Here is an 18593-nt window from a genome sequence, read left to right as displayed (position 1 = left end):
TGAAAACATGACTTGAAGTCACAAAACTCTTCTTAATTGCTCCATAGTAGTTTTCTATCTTGTTGTTGGGGTATAAAGACTTATCCTTCACTACTGTAAGAACACGTGTTTAAGGGATTCAAGGAGCTGCCCCCACCCCAGTGTGTGCTCATGGAGAGTAGTGCAAACATGAAACCAGCTGAAATTTTTTCCAGTGTCCTTTGGTGTTTTGCTTTGATCATACTTGCTGAAAAAAATTGACAGGAATTGCTGTGATCTCCTGATTTTTGTAAGGATTGTAAACTGTTCAGTTGACTACACTACATTTGGTAATGAATTTTCCCAGACCCTAACTTCCCTCTCCCTAAGCTGTCGTGCCATACTGAACTCTTTTCTCAACTTGATATAGATAGTGTTTCATGTCTTATGTTTAAAAAAATATTTTTTAGGTGTAGATGGACACAATGTCTTTATTTTATTTGTTTATTTTTATGTGCTGCTAGGGATCGAACCCAGTGCCTCACACCTGCTAGGTAAGCGCTCTACCCCTGAGCCACAACCCTGTCCCTTCATGCTTTATTTTAATTAGAAAAGGTTTTCAAAGAAACACATGGCACAATCACGGCATTGAAAAAAAACAATGACTTTGCTTTTCCAATAAGCTGTTGGGTCATAAGTAAGGACAGTGTCTCCTGTCCTTAAATAGAGTGGGAACTGGAGTCATCTAAAGCTTTGGGGGAGGGTGTAGTGCTTTGCAGGTGTCAGTGTTCACAGTATATAAAAATATTTCTGCAACTGTCCTCCTGGGGTCATGCTGGGACGTGCAGCATGGGGTGTATGAAGTCAGATGTTGTGCTGATCCTCTAACGTTTTCTTGTGCTCATCTGTTGTGTCATTTCCCTGTGCCCTTCATTGGAGAAGCTTTTAAATGAACCCAAGCCAGAAAAAGCATTTCTCACACACAAGTTTTATTCAGTGGTGTGCACAGTACTTTTGTGTTCTGGCCATTCTCCATGGACTTTGTTAATCACTAGAGATATCCCTTATGACACATTTAGCCCTCTGCATGTCACCACAGGATCCTATAGCTTTATATCTGAGGGTATTGAGATATGACTGACTCTGCCTTGTTACCAAGCCTCTCCATTATCTGAGTGGTGTGCTGCTTTCTAGCTCTTCCTAATCATGAGGACTTCTAGTTACTCTGCTTCTTTTTCCTCTCTGCTTTTCTTTTACTCTTGATAGTTCTGCTATGCAAATCAGTAACACAGGATTTGAGTAGGCACTTAACCTGTGGCCTTGTAATTGGTAGTCAGGACTCAGAACAGAAGGCCATGTGGCCCTGGCATTCTGAAGCTAGCTCTGGAAGACCTGCCAACACTAGGGGCCATATACTTTTCCTTCACACTTATTAAGAGGTGGAAGAAGCTTCTCTAAGAGCAGCAGCCACCACTATAGACCATCCTGATTCCCTGCACACCTTTTACCCAATAAACTTAAATAGGAAAGAAGAGGGGACCAGTGTTTTATTACCTGTTTGTACAACTCATTTAAGTGACAAACTTGCTTGTGTGCCCCATTGCCTGTGTGAGATTCGAAGAGAGAACTGGGGAGGAACTCTCCCACAGATCACAACAGGGCAGGTAGATACTACTGAAGGTAGCTATCCTTGAGCTCTCTGGAACCCATCCTAGAAGCCTGCTTTTGAGGTGAGTAAAGCCTCACAACTACACACCATCAGATATTTTGCTGTTGTCAGTAACTAAGGAGACAGGGAAATATGGGTTTTCTCATATTGGTGAAGTAGGCAATGTGAACCCTCAGGGATGTCTTTTGAAAATTCATTGGTCGCCTACAAGAAAGCTGTATCTGTAGACCTTCTGTAAGGATATTGCAACAGGGAGAGAATTGCTACTGTACCCGGGTAGGAAAGGAGACGCTTTTTCTTCCATCCCTTCTTCCTCCTAATAGTTAATCTCTTTTTGGCATTATTCTGTAGGCTTTCACGTATTGACTTATTGGATCCTCCAAATAATCCCTTGATAGAGCCATCATGATTGTTCTCATTTTGCATATACGGAAAATTAAGACACAGGGGGTTTAGTATCTGGGTTTTTGAATCCAGGTGGTCTTGTTTCTGAGATCATGCTATTACCACCATATTGTCCTGCCTACCATTCAAGGCTGAAGGAAATTGCCTTCTAAGTTTTTTTTTTTAAATATAAGGAACCATAAGAAATACATTTTATATCCTGACCTAATACACACCTGTATAAAAATAAATATGTGAAAAAAGTTTGTGAAACAACATTTACCTATAATACCATCTGATTTATCTTTATTCTTTTCTGTTTTATTAACATGCTAGTAGCTGCCTACCTAGTGATGATCTAGAAGGGGTTTGAAGGAAGAGAAGAAAAGTGCCCTGTTTTCGATGTGCATTCCCCTCCACACCCCCTGCCACCCCAGTGGCCTGAGCTGTATGTAAGGCTAGCTGGTCATGGAGAAGAGTTAATTTTGAGTTAATTGGTTATGGAAGTGGAGTGTTCCATTTCATCCAGCGGAGGTTGTAATACTGGAAGTGCTCAGAACTTAGTGGACTCTTACTTTAATGATAAGACTCAGACTCTAACTTTAATGATAAGGCCTGGGAAAGGGCTTCCAAAGAGCAAGAGCTGAAAACGGCAATGGGGGAGTTCCTATGCCTAGCCTTGCTGAAGAGCGATGACTTTGTCAGCTGGTAATGCTTGTATCAGCCTACAGCCATTTGGGTTGGGTAAGGGGCTTTCAGTCTCAGCAGGATGACTCTGTCCTTCATGGATTGTGCCTGCCATCCAGGGAAGCATTGGCCTCTCTGGTCTTATTTGTGGCCGAAGCAGAGCTGCTGGGGTTTTCATTCCATACCTCAGGCTATTTGGTATGACTGGCCCAGAGCAGATTTTACTGAAATGGTTTCATTTTGCTAAATCAGACTTGTTTATTACTACTGCATTTATTACTTACAGCACATCGTATTCACTCATTCTTCCTTGGTTTATGATTTTTTTTTTCAGTAGAATGCAGCCACCTCATATCTTTTTTTTTTTTTATAAGCTTTTAAAGTTAACCTGGAACTCCCCTTGTTAAAAATAAATAAAGTCAGGAAGAAAAGATGTCTCAGCAGGAAAAGATGAAACCCACTGCTGTTTGTTCTCAAAAATTTACAAGATGTACGATTGTGAATGGCTAAATTTGTGTTAGAGTTTGTTGACTCATGCTTTCTAGAGACTAGAAAATCACCAGGCTGCTCCTCACCCCACCCCCCAACTTTCAAATTACTTTCGTAGGCAATGAGGAATGCCTGCCTTGAGCACTTTCCAGGCTAAAATGATGTGACCAGGCTCTAAGCTTTGTGACCTTAACTGCCCATTTGTCTGTAAATTGGAGTGAAGCCAGCCTCTATCTCTACGGAGAATTTGGCCTTCTTTGCACAGTGAGATGGGTTGTCTGTCTTGTCTTTCTTTGGCACTAGGCCCTCTGCCTATATTAAGAAACTGAGCAGAAAAGACCCAGCACACTCCAGTATTATGAAGGACACTCCACAGTATCACAGATGGGACTCTTTATGGGAAACCACCAGGGAAATTGCTTGCAGATCTTAATACCAGCAACCCCTGCATGTCTACTCTCAAATCGTGGCTGGCTTTTAGCTTATGGGTGATGTGAGTCCTGTTCAAATGTGGTTTCTCTCTCTGCTTGACAGAGGCAGAAATCAAATTTGCAGCCCAAGATAGAGAGCTTCCAAGCCCTGTACTATGAAGTTCTGTGTTTCGATCTTACTCTTGGCTTTATTGTTCTGCTTGCCTAATTTTCCTTCTGAGACTCTTTCCTGTGGCCTTCCATTTGCTGCTTTTGTCTCATGTGTGCTTCAGCCAAGTGAATACAGTCTATGTTTTTAATGCTTTAGCCTTTTCTGTCTGCTGCCTAAAATAGTGGTTGTGGTTGAAAATAAGTTATGGCCCCAAATTTATAAGGGGAGAGTAGGGCTACAGCTTTTTACAAACTTTGAAATCTTGTTTTGCAAGAGTAGGCAGGCCTAAGAGAAAGTCAGGTTTTCTTGAGATAATGGGATTAAGATGGTTGAAGGTTCATGTTAATTACTCAATAGAGTTTGCTGGTATTAAAATTTAAGGAGGCACCCAATGACCATTCCAAATTCAGTAATGATTTGGGACAGAAAGCATATTTGAAATTTATACTTAACAGTTCAGCAGATAAAGAAGTGATGGGAGCTGCTGACACTGAGAAACAAGAGACCTCTTAGCTCTGCTACTTTGAGGCGCCTTTTAACCATTCCTCAGTTGGTTATCTCATCTGTAAAATGATGAAACTAGACTAGATGAGTATAATGATTTTGCCAGCTCTAAAGTTTTGTGATTTTCCAAATGCAGCTAAAATTGAACCTCAAAAAGAGAACTTGCCGTCACTCCTTGCATAAGTAGAAATGGGAGAGTCTTGAGTTTTGAGGCCCTCTGTAGTAGCTGAGTTAGCATGTTAGGCCACTGACCCTCAGTGCTACTGCTTTTTACAGTGACAGGGACTCCAGACCTGGCATCCAGGTGTTTTATTCATAAACGTGAGTGTAGGATAGTAATTTGTAGTAGGACAAAGCTAAGAAACTTCCTGTGTACACACATGCTTGCATGAGTGATTATAGGAGCTACCAGAAAGGTGAAGGTGACTCATGCATACTCATCTTCTTGGTTCGTTTGAATATACCTGCCATCGGTATTCAATGAATGGTCATTGTTTTGGCTTGGAATTTTGTAGCATTATTCTCTAAATTGGTGAAATATAAAATATCTTCTTAACCTTACCTTGGAATTAGTTTTAAAAATTTTTATAGAAATATAATATTTTAAAGTTGAACAGGACCTTAGAGTACTACCTTGTTCAACATTTTTTTGTTTCATGATTTTTTTGGGGAGAGGACAACATATAATATTGTTATTTTTATTTCTCCATTTCAGAACTCTTAAACATATTCTGTATGTACTGTGTCTAGCTCATAGTTGGAGCTTAGTAAATGTTCTTTTCCTTTGTTTCTTAGATTGGTCTTTGCTAAGAATAAAAAGCTTCAGAATTAGAAATATATACACATGGGCTGAGCAGAGGTTTTCCTGATAACATGTTAATACACTTGGGTATTTTGGCCATGCAAAATGAGAGTTTTAACCACTATTATAAGATTCACATAGGAGACAGATTAGTGCATAGTTGTTACCTGCGAACTATTACTTTACTGTATTTTATAAACTAAATGAGAATATAGTATTTAAAAGACACGTTATTTTCTGAAATGTGGAGTATATTTAGTCAGTATGAATCAGTTTTGATGGTTTATGGGGCTGATGATAGCTGCCATATTTCACAAAATAGGATGCATTTTCTCTGAGTTGACAGAAACAAACACTGCCCTGAATTTGGCCAAGTAGCCAGAAATAGTTTGGGGATGCATGGAGTTGTCTCCAAAATTCCAGGGATATTGCATCATCCTGGTGGGTCTGGTTTGTTTTCAGTTCTTTTTGAAACTGAACTCCACTGATGGGACAAATACTCCATAAATCACACCCACACTAAAACTGCACACCAAAGGCAGTTGAAGAAATTTAAAGCCTCTTCCATATGCATCAAACTGTGCATCTCTCTTCTGAAGGGGTGGCTTTATTTCCTTGAAAATGTAGTTCAGCATTTCTTTAAAAATATGTGAAGTTTGAATTTAAAATAGTCCAGCATAGAAAAATGCTCAAGTCTGGTTTTCATTTGACAACTGTTCTGTCCACGGCTCGTGTTTCAATTAGGGTACTGTGCATCCTTTACCAAGAATCATTGCTCTATTCTTTGTTCTGACAATTAGAGGTTTAGCCAGCACAGATTTTTGACCTCGGTAAGAAAAGATCATCATTTAAATCATAGAGGTTTTAATAAGTTTGGACTCCAGAATTTTTATTCCTGAAGTTCCTTGATTTGAGAACATATTTCAGTCACTTACTTCACATTTTCACAGCCAGCTGAAAGAATGGAAATAAATTACACCTTCATACTCTCCCAGGACTACTTCCAGTCTTTAGAAAATTACAGATGGTTAATTTCTTCTAGGTTTAAGGAAAAGTTATAATCTTGACCATGTCTCCATCATGACTTATAAGGTTGAACGTATGTTGATCATGTATTATGAGAGGAATAGTGACCTGGCCTAGGATTTGCCTAATATAAGTATTTACATCTTCTCTACCTATCTCCCTCGAACCTGGTCTTAACCAGGTGCTATTGAAATGGGTCTCTAGATGCTCCTCAGATGCAACTAGACATACCTTTCCATCTACTGAAATGTCCTCCTTCTGTACTATTCTTGACTATTGACGTATTATTCTTGGAAAAGACAACTTGGTTGCCCTCTCTGTCATGCCTTCCTTGAATACAGGGAGCTGGAAGTGACTACTGTCTTTTGAAGTGACTCTTATTGAGGAGCACCAGCAAGGACTATTTGGAGTTTTTTTTTTTTTTTTAATTTCTGCACTGACACTGCACTGCCTTGTAAAAGATGTACTATATCCAGATAAGGTCAGGGGTCACTGTTGTTTTTGCCTTTGGAGGGATATGTTCTAAAGTAATGCACCTGCTGAAATTTTGTATGACTTGGTATGAGCTCATTATTGTCCCAAGAATGAACATTCCTCTGGTTTAACCCCCTTAAATGGACACAGTGACTATGAAGAATCAAGAGTGGGAATGATCTGAAGCTAAGGAAGAGACCTGAAGGTGGGAAGATTTCCTGAAAGTAGAATTTTTCTGTTTGTATGTTTATTCACATTTTTTTTCTGGGTTAACATATTTATAGGATTCAGGATTCAAAATGTACAAAAGGTTATATTTTAAGTTAAAAGATCACTCAGTTTTATTCCTTCTTACACATTTTCACATTGTATAAGTGCAACATATGTTATCAAACCCCTCCCTGGTTGGCAGATTTTAAAAGTTATTTTATGATGATTTTTTTTTAAATTACAAAAGTAAATTTTCAACCATTTGCAAAACTCTAGTTATTTTTAGGCAAAAAAAAAAAAAAAGAAAAAAGAATAGATCTTGAACAAAGAAAAGAATAGTCTCTGAATTTTAGGGACAAGTTTACTAGACACAACTTGTTTTATGTGAACTTTACTTTTTCATTTAATTTTTTTGGTAATGAAATAACTAAAACGTTAAGTTTTAAAGAGGCTTTTAAACTTACTTGGTGCAAGAAGTATCCATCAGCTACATTTGCTTCTTTTTGAAAATTGAAATCTTATTTGTAATTTCTGTGGATTCTAGAAGTGAGTAATGTGTATAAATAATTTGTATGCTTATCCAAGATTAACTTCAGTAATTACATCGTGAGACCAATAAACATTGAAAGATAAAGATGTACTTTCCCACCATCATTAATATTGTACTTAGTCTATTTTATTGCTATCTCCACAAACAGTGTCAACCTTATCACTTGTGTTGTATCTTAGCTGCTTAAGACTGGCTGCACTTCTTAAAATAGAATTCTCAACATGTAAGGCTATGCAAAATATAATAATTTATGCATTATCAACCATTTGAGCAGATACTGCATATCATAGAAGTCAGAGTTGGTGATTCTCAGTTTTGGATTCAACTAACAGTGTTAGTGGTTCCTGAGCTTCCTCACAAGAGATTTATTTTTATTTTTTAAAATATAATGTATTTAATTGTAAGTTTTTATAATTTAATTTTTTATTAATTTATTTTAATTAGGTATATATGACAGCAGAATGCATTTTGATTCCTTGTATTCAATTGCAGCACAACTTTTTATTTCTCTTATTGTACACAATGTAGCATCGTACCATATTTGCAGTCATACATGTATCTAGGGTAATGATGTCCATCTTATTTCACCATCTTTCCTGCCCTAATGTGAATCTCCCCACATCTCCCTCCCCTTTGCCCAATCAAAGCCCCCCCCCCAGCCCCTAAAAGTTAGGGCCTAATCTGACATGATGAATATTTGGGCCTACTTTTTCCCTCTATTAGGCTCAGGGTCTATGGACTAATTCACCCCATTATGGATCAGCATACACTTATCAGAGAGAACATTTGGCCTTTGGTTTTTTGGAACTGGATTACTTCGCTTAGCATGATATTCTCCAATTCCATCCATTTACCTGCAAATGCCATAATTTTATTTTCTTTTAATGCTGAGTAATGTTCCATTGTGTATATATACCACAGTTTCTTTATCCATTCATCTATTGAAGGGCATGTAGATTGCTTCCACAGTTTTAGCTATTGTGAATTGATCTGCTATGAACATTGATGTGGCTGGATTACTATAGTATGCTGTTATTAAGTCCTTTGGGTATAGACCGAAAAGTGGGATAGCTGGGTCAAATGGTGGTTCCATTCCAAGTTTTCTGAGGAATCTCCATGCTGCTTTCCAGATTGACTATACCAATTTGTAGTCCCACCAGCAATGTATGAATTTGCTTTTCCTTCTACATCCTCGCCAACATTTATTGTTGTCTGTATTCTTGATAACTGCCATTCTGACTGGCATGAGATGAAATCTTAGAGTAGTTTTGATTTGCATTTCTCTAATTACTAGAGATGTGAACATTTTTTCATCTATTTCGTGATTGAGTGTATATCTTCTCTGACAAGTGTCTGTTCAGCTCCTTAGCCTATTTATTGATTGGGTTGTTTGTGTTTTTTTGGTGTTAAGGTTTTTGAGTTTTTATATATCCTTGAGATTGGTGCTCTATCTGACCTGTGTGTGGCAAAAATTAGCTCCCAAAATGTAGGCTCTCTGTTTACCTCATTGATTGTTTCTTTTGCAGAGAAGCAGCTTTTTAGTTTGAGTCTATCCCATTTATTAATTCTTGATTTTATTTCTTGTGCTTTAGGAGCCTTGTTAAGGAAGTCGGGGCCTAATCTGACATGATGAAGATTTCGGCCTACTTTTTCCCTCTATTAGACTCAGGTCTCCAGTCTAATTCCTAGGTCCTTGATATACTTTCAATTGACTTTTGTGCATGGTAAGAGATAGGGGTTTATTTTTATTTTGCTGCATATGGATTTCCAGTTTTCCCAGCACCATTTGTTGAAGAGGCTATCTTTTCTCCAATGTATGTTTTTGGCATCTTTGTCTTATATGAGATAAATGTATTTATGTGGGTTTGTCTCTGTGTATTCTGTACCATTGGTCTACATGTCTATTTTGGTGCCAATACCATGCTGTTTTTGTTACTACAGCTTTGTAGTATAGTTTCAGGTCTGGTATTTTGATGCCTCCTGCTTTACTCTTCTTGCTAAGGATTGCTTGTGCTACTCTGGGTGTTTTATTTTTCCAAATGAATTTCATGATTGCTTTTTCTATTTCTATATGAAATGATGGTGGGTTTTTAATTGGAATCACATCAAATCTTATAACACTTTGGGTAGTATGGCCATTTTGACAATATTAATTTTGCCTATCCAGGAGTATGAGAGATCTTTCCATCTTCTAAGGTCTTCTTTAATTTCTTTCTTTAGTGTTTGTAGTTTTTATTGTAGAGATCTTTCACCTCTTTTGTTAAGTTGATTCCCAAGTATTTTTTTTTTGAAGCTATTGTGAATGGTGTAGTTTTCCTAATTTCTCTTTCAGAGGATTCATCATTGAGGTATAGAGATGCATTTGATTTATGGGTATTGATTTTATATCCTGCTACTTTGCTGAATTCGTTAATTAAGTTTAGAAATTTTCTAGTGGACTTTCTTGGATCCTGTAAGTATAGAATCATGTCATCAGTAAATAATGATAGTTTTAGTTCTTCTTTTCCTATTTGTATCCCTCTAATTTCTTTCGTCTGTCTAATTTCTCTGGCTAGAGTTTCAAGGACTGTGTTGAATAGAAGTGGTGAAAGAGGGCATCCCTGTCTTGTTCCAGTTTTTAGAGAGAATGCTTTCAATTTTTCTCCATTTAGAATGATGTTGGCCTTGGGTTTAGTAAAGATAGCTTTTACAATGTTGAGGTATCTTCCTACTATCCCTAATTTTTCTAGTGTTTTGGACATGAAAGCATGCTATATTTTGTCAAATGCTTTCTCTGCATCTATTGATATAATCATATGATTCTTAGCTTTAAGTCTGTTGATGTGATGAGTTATATTTATTGATTTTCATATGTTGAACCAACCTTGCATCCCTGGGATGAACTCCACTGGATCATGGTGTACTGGTTTTTAAAAATGTTTTTGTATGTGATTTGCCAGAATTTTATTGAAAATTTTTACATCAGTGTTTATCAGGGATATTGGTCTGAAATTTTCTTTCCTCAATTTGATGTGTCTCTGCCTGGTTTGGTTATCAGGATGATACTAGCTTCATAGAATGAGTTTGGAAGGGTTACTTCCTTTTCTATTTTATGGAATAATTTGAAGAGTATTGGTATTAATTCTTCTTTGTAGGTATTATAAAACTCAGCTGTGAATCCATCTGGTCCTGGGCTTTTCTTGATTTATAGGCTTTTGATGGTATCTTCAGTTTCCTTGCTTGAAAATTGATCTGTTTAAATTGTGTATGTCCTCTTAACTCAGTTTGGGTTAATCATATTTCTTTAGAAATTTGTCAGTATTTTTGAGGTTTTCTATTTTACTGGACTATAAATTTTCAAAACAGTTTCTCATTGTCTTCTGTATTTCATTAGTATCTGTTGTGATATTTCCTTTTTCATCACAAATTTTAGTAATTTGAATTTTCTCCCTCCTTATTTTCATCAGAGTAGCTAAGAGTTTGTCAATTTTATTTATTTTTCGAAAAGAACCAGCTTTTTGAATTTGAACCAGTTTTGTCAATTTTTTTGAATTATTTCTTTAGTTTCAATTTCATTGATTTCTTTGCTGATTTTAATTATTTCCGGTCTTCTTCTACTTTTGGTGTTGTTTTTTTCTTTTTTTTTTTTTTCCCGAGGCTTTGAGCTGTAATATCAGGTCGTTTTGTTGACTTTTTCTTCGTTTAATAAATGAACTCCATGCAATGAACTTTCCTCTTGGCATTGCCTTCCATAAGTTGTATCAGTGTTCTCATTTACCTCTAAGAAAATCTTTTTAGCTCCTTCATGATGTCTTCTGTTATCCATGCGTCATTCAGTAGTGTATTATTTAGTCTCCATTTGTTGGCGTAGCTTCTCCTTTTTATTTTATCATTGATTTCTAATTTCATTCCATTATGGTCAGTTAAAATTCAGGGTAGTATCTCTGTGTTTTTTGTATTGACTAAGACTTGCTTTATGGCATAACAGATGGTCTGTTTTGGGGAAGGATCCATGTGCTGCTAAGAAGAAAGTGTATTTGCTCATTAATGGATGGAATATTCTATATATGTCTGTTAAGTCCAAATTTATTGATTGTATTATTGAGTCCTATAGGTTTCTTGGCTTAGTTTTTGTTTGGAAGATCTATCCAGTGGTGAGAGAGAGATATTAAAGTCACCTAGTATTATTGTGTTGTCTATTATTTTCCTGTAGTTAAGATGGGTTTGTTTGATATACATAGATGCCCCAGTGTTTGGGGCTTAGATATTTATGATTGTTACTTCTTGTTGCTGTATGAATGAAATGTCTTCCTTTATCCCTCTTCACTAGCTTTGGTTTGAAATCCACTTTATGTGATATGAAGATGGAAACCCCTGCTTGTTTATGTGGTCCATGTGAGTGGTACATTTTTTTCCCCACCTTTTACCTTCAGTCTGTGGATATCTTTTCCTGTGAGGTGAGTCTCTTGAAGGCAACATGTTGTTGGGTCTTTTTTTTTTTTTAAAAATCTAATCTGTCAATCTGTGTCTTTTAATTGATGAGTTTAGACCATTCACATAAAGAGCTATTAATGAAATATGATTTGTATTCCTGGACATTTTTGTTTATTTTGGGATTTTAATTTGACTTGGTTTCTCCTTTGATTGGTCTTTCCGTTAGTGTAGTTCCTTCCTTTGCTGATTTTCATTATTGGTTTTCCATTTCCTCCTCCTGGAATATTTTGCTGAGGATGCTCTGTAGTGTGGGCTTCTCTCCTCATCTGAATGCTGGGCAGTTTCATTATAATGTACCTCGGTGTAGATCTGTAGTAATTTTGTACATTTGGTTTCCTCTAAGCCTCTTGTATATGATTTTCCAATTCATTCTTCATGTTTGGGAAATTTTCTGATATTACCTCATTGAGATTGTGCATTCCTTTAATTTGAATCTCTGTGCCTTCCTCTGTCCCAATAACTCTTAGACTTGGTCTTTTGATGCTGTCCCATATTTCTTGGATGTTCTGTTAATTGTTTCTAACTTCTTCACTGTGTGATGAACTTTATTTTCCAGATTATATACTTTGTCTTCATTATCTGATGATCTTTCTTCCAAGTGATCTAGTCTGTTGCTGATGCTTTCTATTGAGTTTTTTATTTGGTCTATTATTTATTTAAAGGATTTTTTTTTCAGAATCTCTCTCTCCTTCTTGAAGTAATCTTTTGCTACCTATATTTGCTCTCTTATCTCTTTGTTGATGTGATCAGTGTTTGCCTGAAGTCCTTCTCTGACATTTCATCAACTGTGCTGTCCATGGATTCTGTTATTGTATCTTGGTTTGTTTATGGCACTTTCTTCCTTTTTTTTTTATGTTGTCTATGTGTCATCCTTCCTTCCAGTGCAGATCTAAGGTATAACAGTTTCTACCCTATAATCTTGTAGTGTCAGTGCAGATTATCTGTAACTCACCTTGGTATTGGGCTTCCAGACTGAGCAGTGTTTGGGATGGATGCTACTGCAACTAAACGTGGTGGCAGCAATATGGGAGGTAACTTGAGATAGCAATGGGGTGTCCCAAGTTGGATGTAACCTCTTTCAGAGATGAGGCTGGAAGTGTGGGCCTTACAATGGCTTTGTAAGGCCTGCTCCAAGATGCAGCTGCTTCTAGGCCCTAGTCTGTTGTTGCAAAGTAGAGGCTACTGTGTGGAAAGGGCTATGGCAATGGCTGTAAATGTCCCCAGATGGAGGTGGGTTCGGCCTGGGCTCTCAGATAGGCTGCGGGGTGGGGCTGGACCTGGGTCTACCCTGGGCCTGGGCTCTAATGTGGGTAGGCGGGTGGATCTGGGGGCGGTCCTGGGCTGAAGCCTGAGCTCTGGCATGGGTCTGCTGGTTGGCTGGCGGACCCAGGCCTACCCTGGCCCTGGGCTCCCCACTAGAGATTTAACTGTTAGGATGGGCAGTCTTTCTGGTTAACATTTTACTAAATTTTCTCCCTTCTAGCAGTCTATGTAGTCTTTTCTGAGTGATATTCTGTCTCCCCTAAATACTTTATTGTGTCACTCTCCCAAAGAAGGGCACTGTCTTAACTGTATTCCATATATTCATAATTACCTCTCTGGCCTCCTTTCTCTCTCCCTCCATTTCTGTGCACTGCTTCCCCACTTCCTGTCTTCCTTGGCTATTAGTCATTTATCCTAATCCACTTCCTGTCCTACTTCCTTGAATGTCAATATCTCTATCCTGGGAGAGTAAGAGAAAGGAAAGGAAGGAAAGATGGGAAGGCAAGGAAAAATTTGTATGGCCAGTCAGGAAATGAACATGGACACAAAACCCACCACACAGTCCATACCTCCTCTTCAGATTTCACCAGAAGTCCCAGCAATGTCTCTTGTATTCTTTTTGGCCTGTGATTATATACAGGAATATAGGTTAAATTTATCGGCCATATCCTCTAAATCCTCCTCAGTGTGCAGCACAACCCTCTGTCTTTCCCCTGTTTCTCCTGTTCTTGACAGGCCTTTCATTCTGACTGACTGTCTAGTGTTTTCCCACAACCAGACTCAGGCCATATGTTCTCAGCAGAAATGAGGCTTTGCTTTTCTCAGTGCATCACACTGGGACACTCTGGTGTCAGTCCCAGCACGGATGATGTTAGCTGTGGTCACCTGGTCAAGATGATTGTCTTAGCTGGTTCAGGCTGCTCTAGCAATATCTCAGACTAGGTAATGTGGAAGCAGTAGAAGTTGATATCTCGCAGTTGTGGAGGCAGATACCTTATCTGCCAATGAGGGCCCCTTTCCTCATAGATGTGTCATCATGAGGCTAACGGGATGAACGCTTCCCTGGAATCACTTTTGTAAGGCTCTGCCCTCAATTACCCCCGTACTTGCCTCCTCTCGATACTGTTATATGGGTGGTTGATTTCAGTATTCAAATTTTAGGGGGACATTTTCAGACCTCAACATCTGGGAATGAGTTTTTCTGCTATGAAGTCCCCATTATCCCTTCTGTGTTTATTAGTATTTCGTGGGCTTGTTCTCATATCCTGCCAGTATCCTGTTTATGAAATTTCCATCTATAGGCCTTAGCATTCATTAATGGCTCTATTTTAAAATGAACACTATGAGAGCTGCCAAATGGTATTATTTGTTTTATTTTCCCATCTTTATTTATTTATTAGCTGGAATTCTGTAAGAAAAAGCTTTCATTTATTCCCATTTATGAATTTATTTATTTAATTATATCAGTATAGACTTATGGGTTTCCATCTTACTCATGCATTATAATCTGATATTCTCAGTAAAAGAGAAATATCTAGCCAATAGGAACCCTTCCAGGTTGGCTCCTATGTTCTTTTGAAATGCTTCTCTCTTTCCTTAGATGTTTACTTGAACGTTTTTGTCTGTTCTCATACAACCAGGTATTCCAGACTTATCTTCCATTTTCCCTGCCCTATCCGTCATGCTTGTTATTATGAGTGGAAGATGGTAACAAGAAACCATGCTCTGGATCTCAGTGGGTTCCTTGCCACCAGGGCATAGTTGCTTCTAGGCTTTCTCAATAGAAATCACTATGCATCTATGTATGTATGCACATCACATTTATATCTGTGCCTAATTCTGTCCCTCTTTGTGACTGTGTAATTAAAAAAAAATGTATACCTACTGGTCGTTCGAATTTTAAAGCAATTCTTCAGTGTTCTAGTTAGCCTACCTTCTTCTGAAAAGATTAGAAAGCTGGCTTCCATTATCCTCAGCATATTAATTTTCTGTCCGATTAAGTACTTTTGCTCAAAGTAAACAATATTCCAACAACTGAGGAACCCTCCTCCTCCTGCATGGATGCTCACTGCCAGGCACACTGTGGTGGCTGTCTCTGCATGGCAGCCCTACCCTTTCCTGGCTTGACTTCTTCAGGAGTTGGGGAGAGAAAGGAAGGGATGAGCCCCTCACCCAGGGTGATTTACAGTGCTGTCAAGGTTGAAAAAAAAAAAACCTATTTAACATGCTATGCACTGTATGTGTTTTAAAATATTTTAAACCACAGATGTTTTCCTCATGAAGTTGAGATTTAAAAAAAAAAAAGGATCTTAGCTATCACCTTTTCCCATATCTGTTGTTTGTTTCTGCCCTAGGAGGAATAGAGGTCACTTCTTATTGTGAGGCTGCAGCACGGTGTTTTGTCTGGTGTTTGCATATCTTCTTTGTTGGTGGGACAGTGGTTTGCAGTGCGGGTTGATCTGGTGGTAATAACCTGGTGCTGTCAGGTAGTTGTGTGTGTGCTTTTTGGGGATGGGTGGGTGGGGGCTTCTCTTCAAATGTGTAAGTGTTGAGAGGGCTTGCATGCTGACCTTGGGCTTTCCTTTCAGTCTTAGAAATTCTCCCATGCCTGTCCTTGCTTCTTCACTGAATTCAGAAGCACTGGTGACAAGTCCACTCCATGTGCTTTCTCTCCAGAGTTTAGAAGCGGCATTTGAACGAGGCCAGGCAATCCCTAGCCTAACACCACCTCATTTAGTAAGACCGGAGAGAGACGTGGTAGAGAACCACTGGCTTAGATTATAATAATCAAAGCACCAAACCTGATTATTGTCAGGAGGATCCTCGGAGTGATCTGAAGCTAAATTCCATGCCTGTGTGATTCATGATGACCTAAGAATTTTCATCTGTTTTTCATTTTCTGAAGATTGTTAAGTTGGTTGCTATTATCAACAATGTTAGGCCTAAACAATTAAAATGAAGGTGTAGAGTTACCTACGTATGCCTCGTTCAGGTTTTGCTCATTTGTTGGCACAAATTCATTCAGCAATGATTATATGGCACAAGTTTACCTTAGCTAATCTCTTGCATAGTGGAAAATAGCTGAAGGCATTAGAGGGTAACTGAATGCTTTAAGTAAAATTTCACTTACTTAAAAAGTTGGAATAAGTATTATTGAACATGTACTGATTTCAAATCTGATACAATTTGGATTTTTAAATATGAGCCATTGTGTTATTCATTTGAGTAAAGATCAATTTCTGTAACTTCAAAGTTTGATAGAGTTTTACAAGATGAAATCAAGAAGTCAAAAGCATAAAAATTTAGTGGCATTTAAGAAAAAATTAGAAAAATGTAGAAATCTATACTTATAAACTTTGAGAATGGTAATCTTTTGGAATTTAAAAAACTGGTATGAATTAGGACTAAAATGCCCTATTCCTTATGTTTTTAGTTTCTGTTCATCATGTCTTCTCTGTAATGAGGTCTTTTGGGAGACATATGGTTGTGCTGCTCAGTGTGTGCATGTGTTATTAAGTAGCACTATCATTCAGGGAATGGAATTAGTTGTACCTCCAGGACAAATACCATCAACTCGGGTCATGGAAATCTTCTACTAGAAGGGTAGAAAAGTCCCAATGGCTTTTTTATTTATTTATTTTAAATTAGGATCCTGTTAAAGCACAACATTTAATATTTGTATCTAAAATTATCTGCAGGAATTACAGTATCTAAAAAACTTCTTCTATGGAAGGATACTCCATTAAAAAGTATCTGAGTGGAATAAACCTTTAAGGACACATTTCATATGTTTTCTGCTAATGATAAAGATGGAAGTTAAATAAGTCTTTTAACTTAAGTGGGAACAACTGTGTTGTCTTATTCTTCTTTTGTTAGAAACTTGAGTCTCCAGTCCCCATGGCAATCATCTGTATTTACAAGATGAAGAACACATTTCAATCTGAATGTTGGGAAAGTATTTTTAGCCAGTGTCTTTTAAAGTGAAAAGACACTGGCTAAAAATACCAGGTGTTTTGACTAGAAATTCATTGATTATTTTATATTACAATAAGAAAATGTGACATCATCATTGATTCTTTTTAAGGCTTTCTGGCTTCTAAGACCTTGTGTTTGGAAAGAACCATTCTTTTGCAGTTTCATACATTTCACCCTAATTAACGTGTGATAAACTATCAAGAAGAAATAGAGGATGTTTTGTAACAAAATCTGGTAAGAAAGCAGAAGAAGTATTGAGAGTTCTCAACATTCAGTTGTATGTAGAAAACTCATATATCAAATGAGTTTTTTTTTGTTACCATCAGTTATTTTTCTGAAAATGAGAACTAGTGCAAATATATTTTTTTGTATAGTGACTTCTAGACTGTGAATACTCAGATCTCTTAATAAGTGTAAGATGTCATTTTCATTCACAGTTGGTTTTGAAAATTCAGTTAATAATTCTTAATAAAACACTCTGTCCCCTAACCTTCCACAGCTGACAACTGATCTGTTTTTTTTCTCCTGAATGTTTTGTTTTTTACAGAATGTTGTTTAAATGAAATTGTGCAGTTTTTAGTCTTTTGCTTTCATTTCAATTGGGGCAAAACTTTTTAGATTTATCTAGTTTTTTTGGGTGCATCAGGAGCTTATTGTTCTGGTTCTGAGTAGTCTATTGTATCAATGTACAATTAAAAATTATATAATTTACCAGTTGATGGGAAATTGAGTTGTTTGCTATTTGTGGCTATTGTGAATGAAAGTGCTGTAAAATCCACAGACAAGTTTTTGTGCAGACATGTATTCATTTATTTTGGGTGGATGCCTGTGAGTGGAATTTCTGGATCATATGATAAATGTATGCTTCATTTTATAAGAAACAGCCACTTTATTTCCATAGTGGCTATACAATTTTGGATTTCCACTAGCAATATATGAGAGTTCTTTGTTTCACATCCTTGCCAGCATTTGATATTATCCATCTTTCTAATGTTAGCTATTCTAGTGGGTATGAAGTAGTTTTTGATTGTAGATTTATTTGCATTTCTCTGATGACCAGTATTGTTGCATTTTTTTTCCATATAACTATTGACCATTCATATTTTCTTCTGTGAAATGTTTGTCCAAGAGTTTGTTAATTTTTCTATTGGGTTGTTTATTGTAGTAAGTTATGGATACAAGTTCTTTGATTAGAATAGGCTTTGTAAATATCCCTCATCTACCTCTAATCTGTAGCTCTGTGTGCATTTCAGACATTTTTCATATGACTCTTTTTTTGTAGTTTTTGTCTTGCTAGGAATATCTCCCTTCCCTTGTATATATATGATTTTGGTTTGGTTAGAATGTTATCCTGTTAGTTGTAGTGATTTTAAAGACCCCCATCTGACATTTACAGTGTCTGAGTCATTTCAGGGTCTTATTCTGTTGACTATGTCAGGTATTGATAATTGGTTTCCCTGCCTCTTGCTTACTTTCTGTGTCTTGAAATTTTAAAAACCAATTGTCAGATGTTGTGTAAAGGAATAATGGAGATTTAGGTAAATCAA

General features: G+C 37.2%; 1 protein-coding gene across 6 annotated transcripts in view; it reads left to right on the top strand.

Annotated features, from left to right (window-relative positions):
- Bicc1 (BicC family RNA binding protein 1) overlaps nt 1-18593 on the top strand; it is a 274906-nt gene that overhangs the window by 124359 nt on the left and 131954 nt on the right. The window contains exon 1 of one of the 6 annotated variants that reach the window (XM_078041877.1): nt 11664-11771. The exons of the other annotated variants lie outside the window; for them this stretch is intronic. Coding sequence (XP_077898003.1) covers nt 11673-11771 — 99 coding nt within the window. The 5' untranslated portion in view covers nt 11664-11672. Of the gene's footprint in view, nt 1-11663; nt 11772-18593 lie in introns of those variants that run through there. 6 annotated transcript variants of the gene reach the window in all.

The sequence above is a fragment of the Ictidomys tridecemlineatus genome, chromosome 1 (assembly GCF_052094955.1).
Source record: "Ictidomys tridecemlineatus isolate mIctTri1 chromosome 1, mIctTri1.hap1, whole genome shotgun sequence".
In the NCBI taxonomy this organism is placed as follows: Eukaryota; Metazoa; Chordata; class Mammalia; order Rodentia; family Sciuridae; genus Ictidomys; species Ictidomys tridecemlineatus.
Note: the sequence above shows the minus strand (reverse complement) of the source record. Positions and strands in the feature narration are given on the sequence as shown.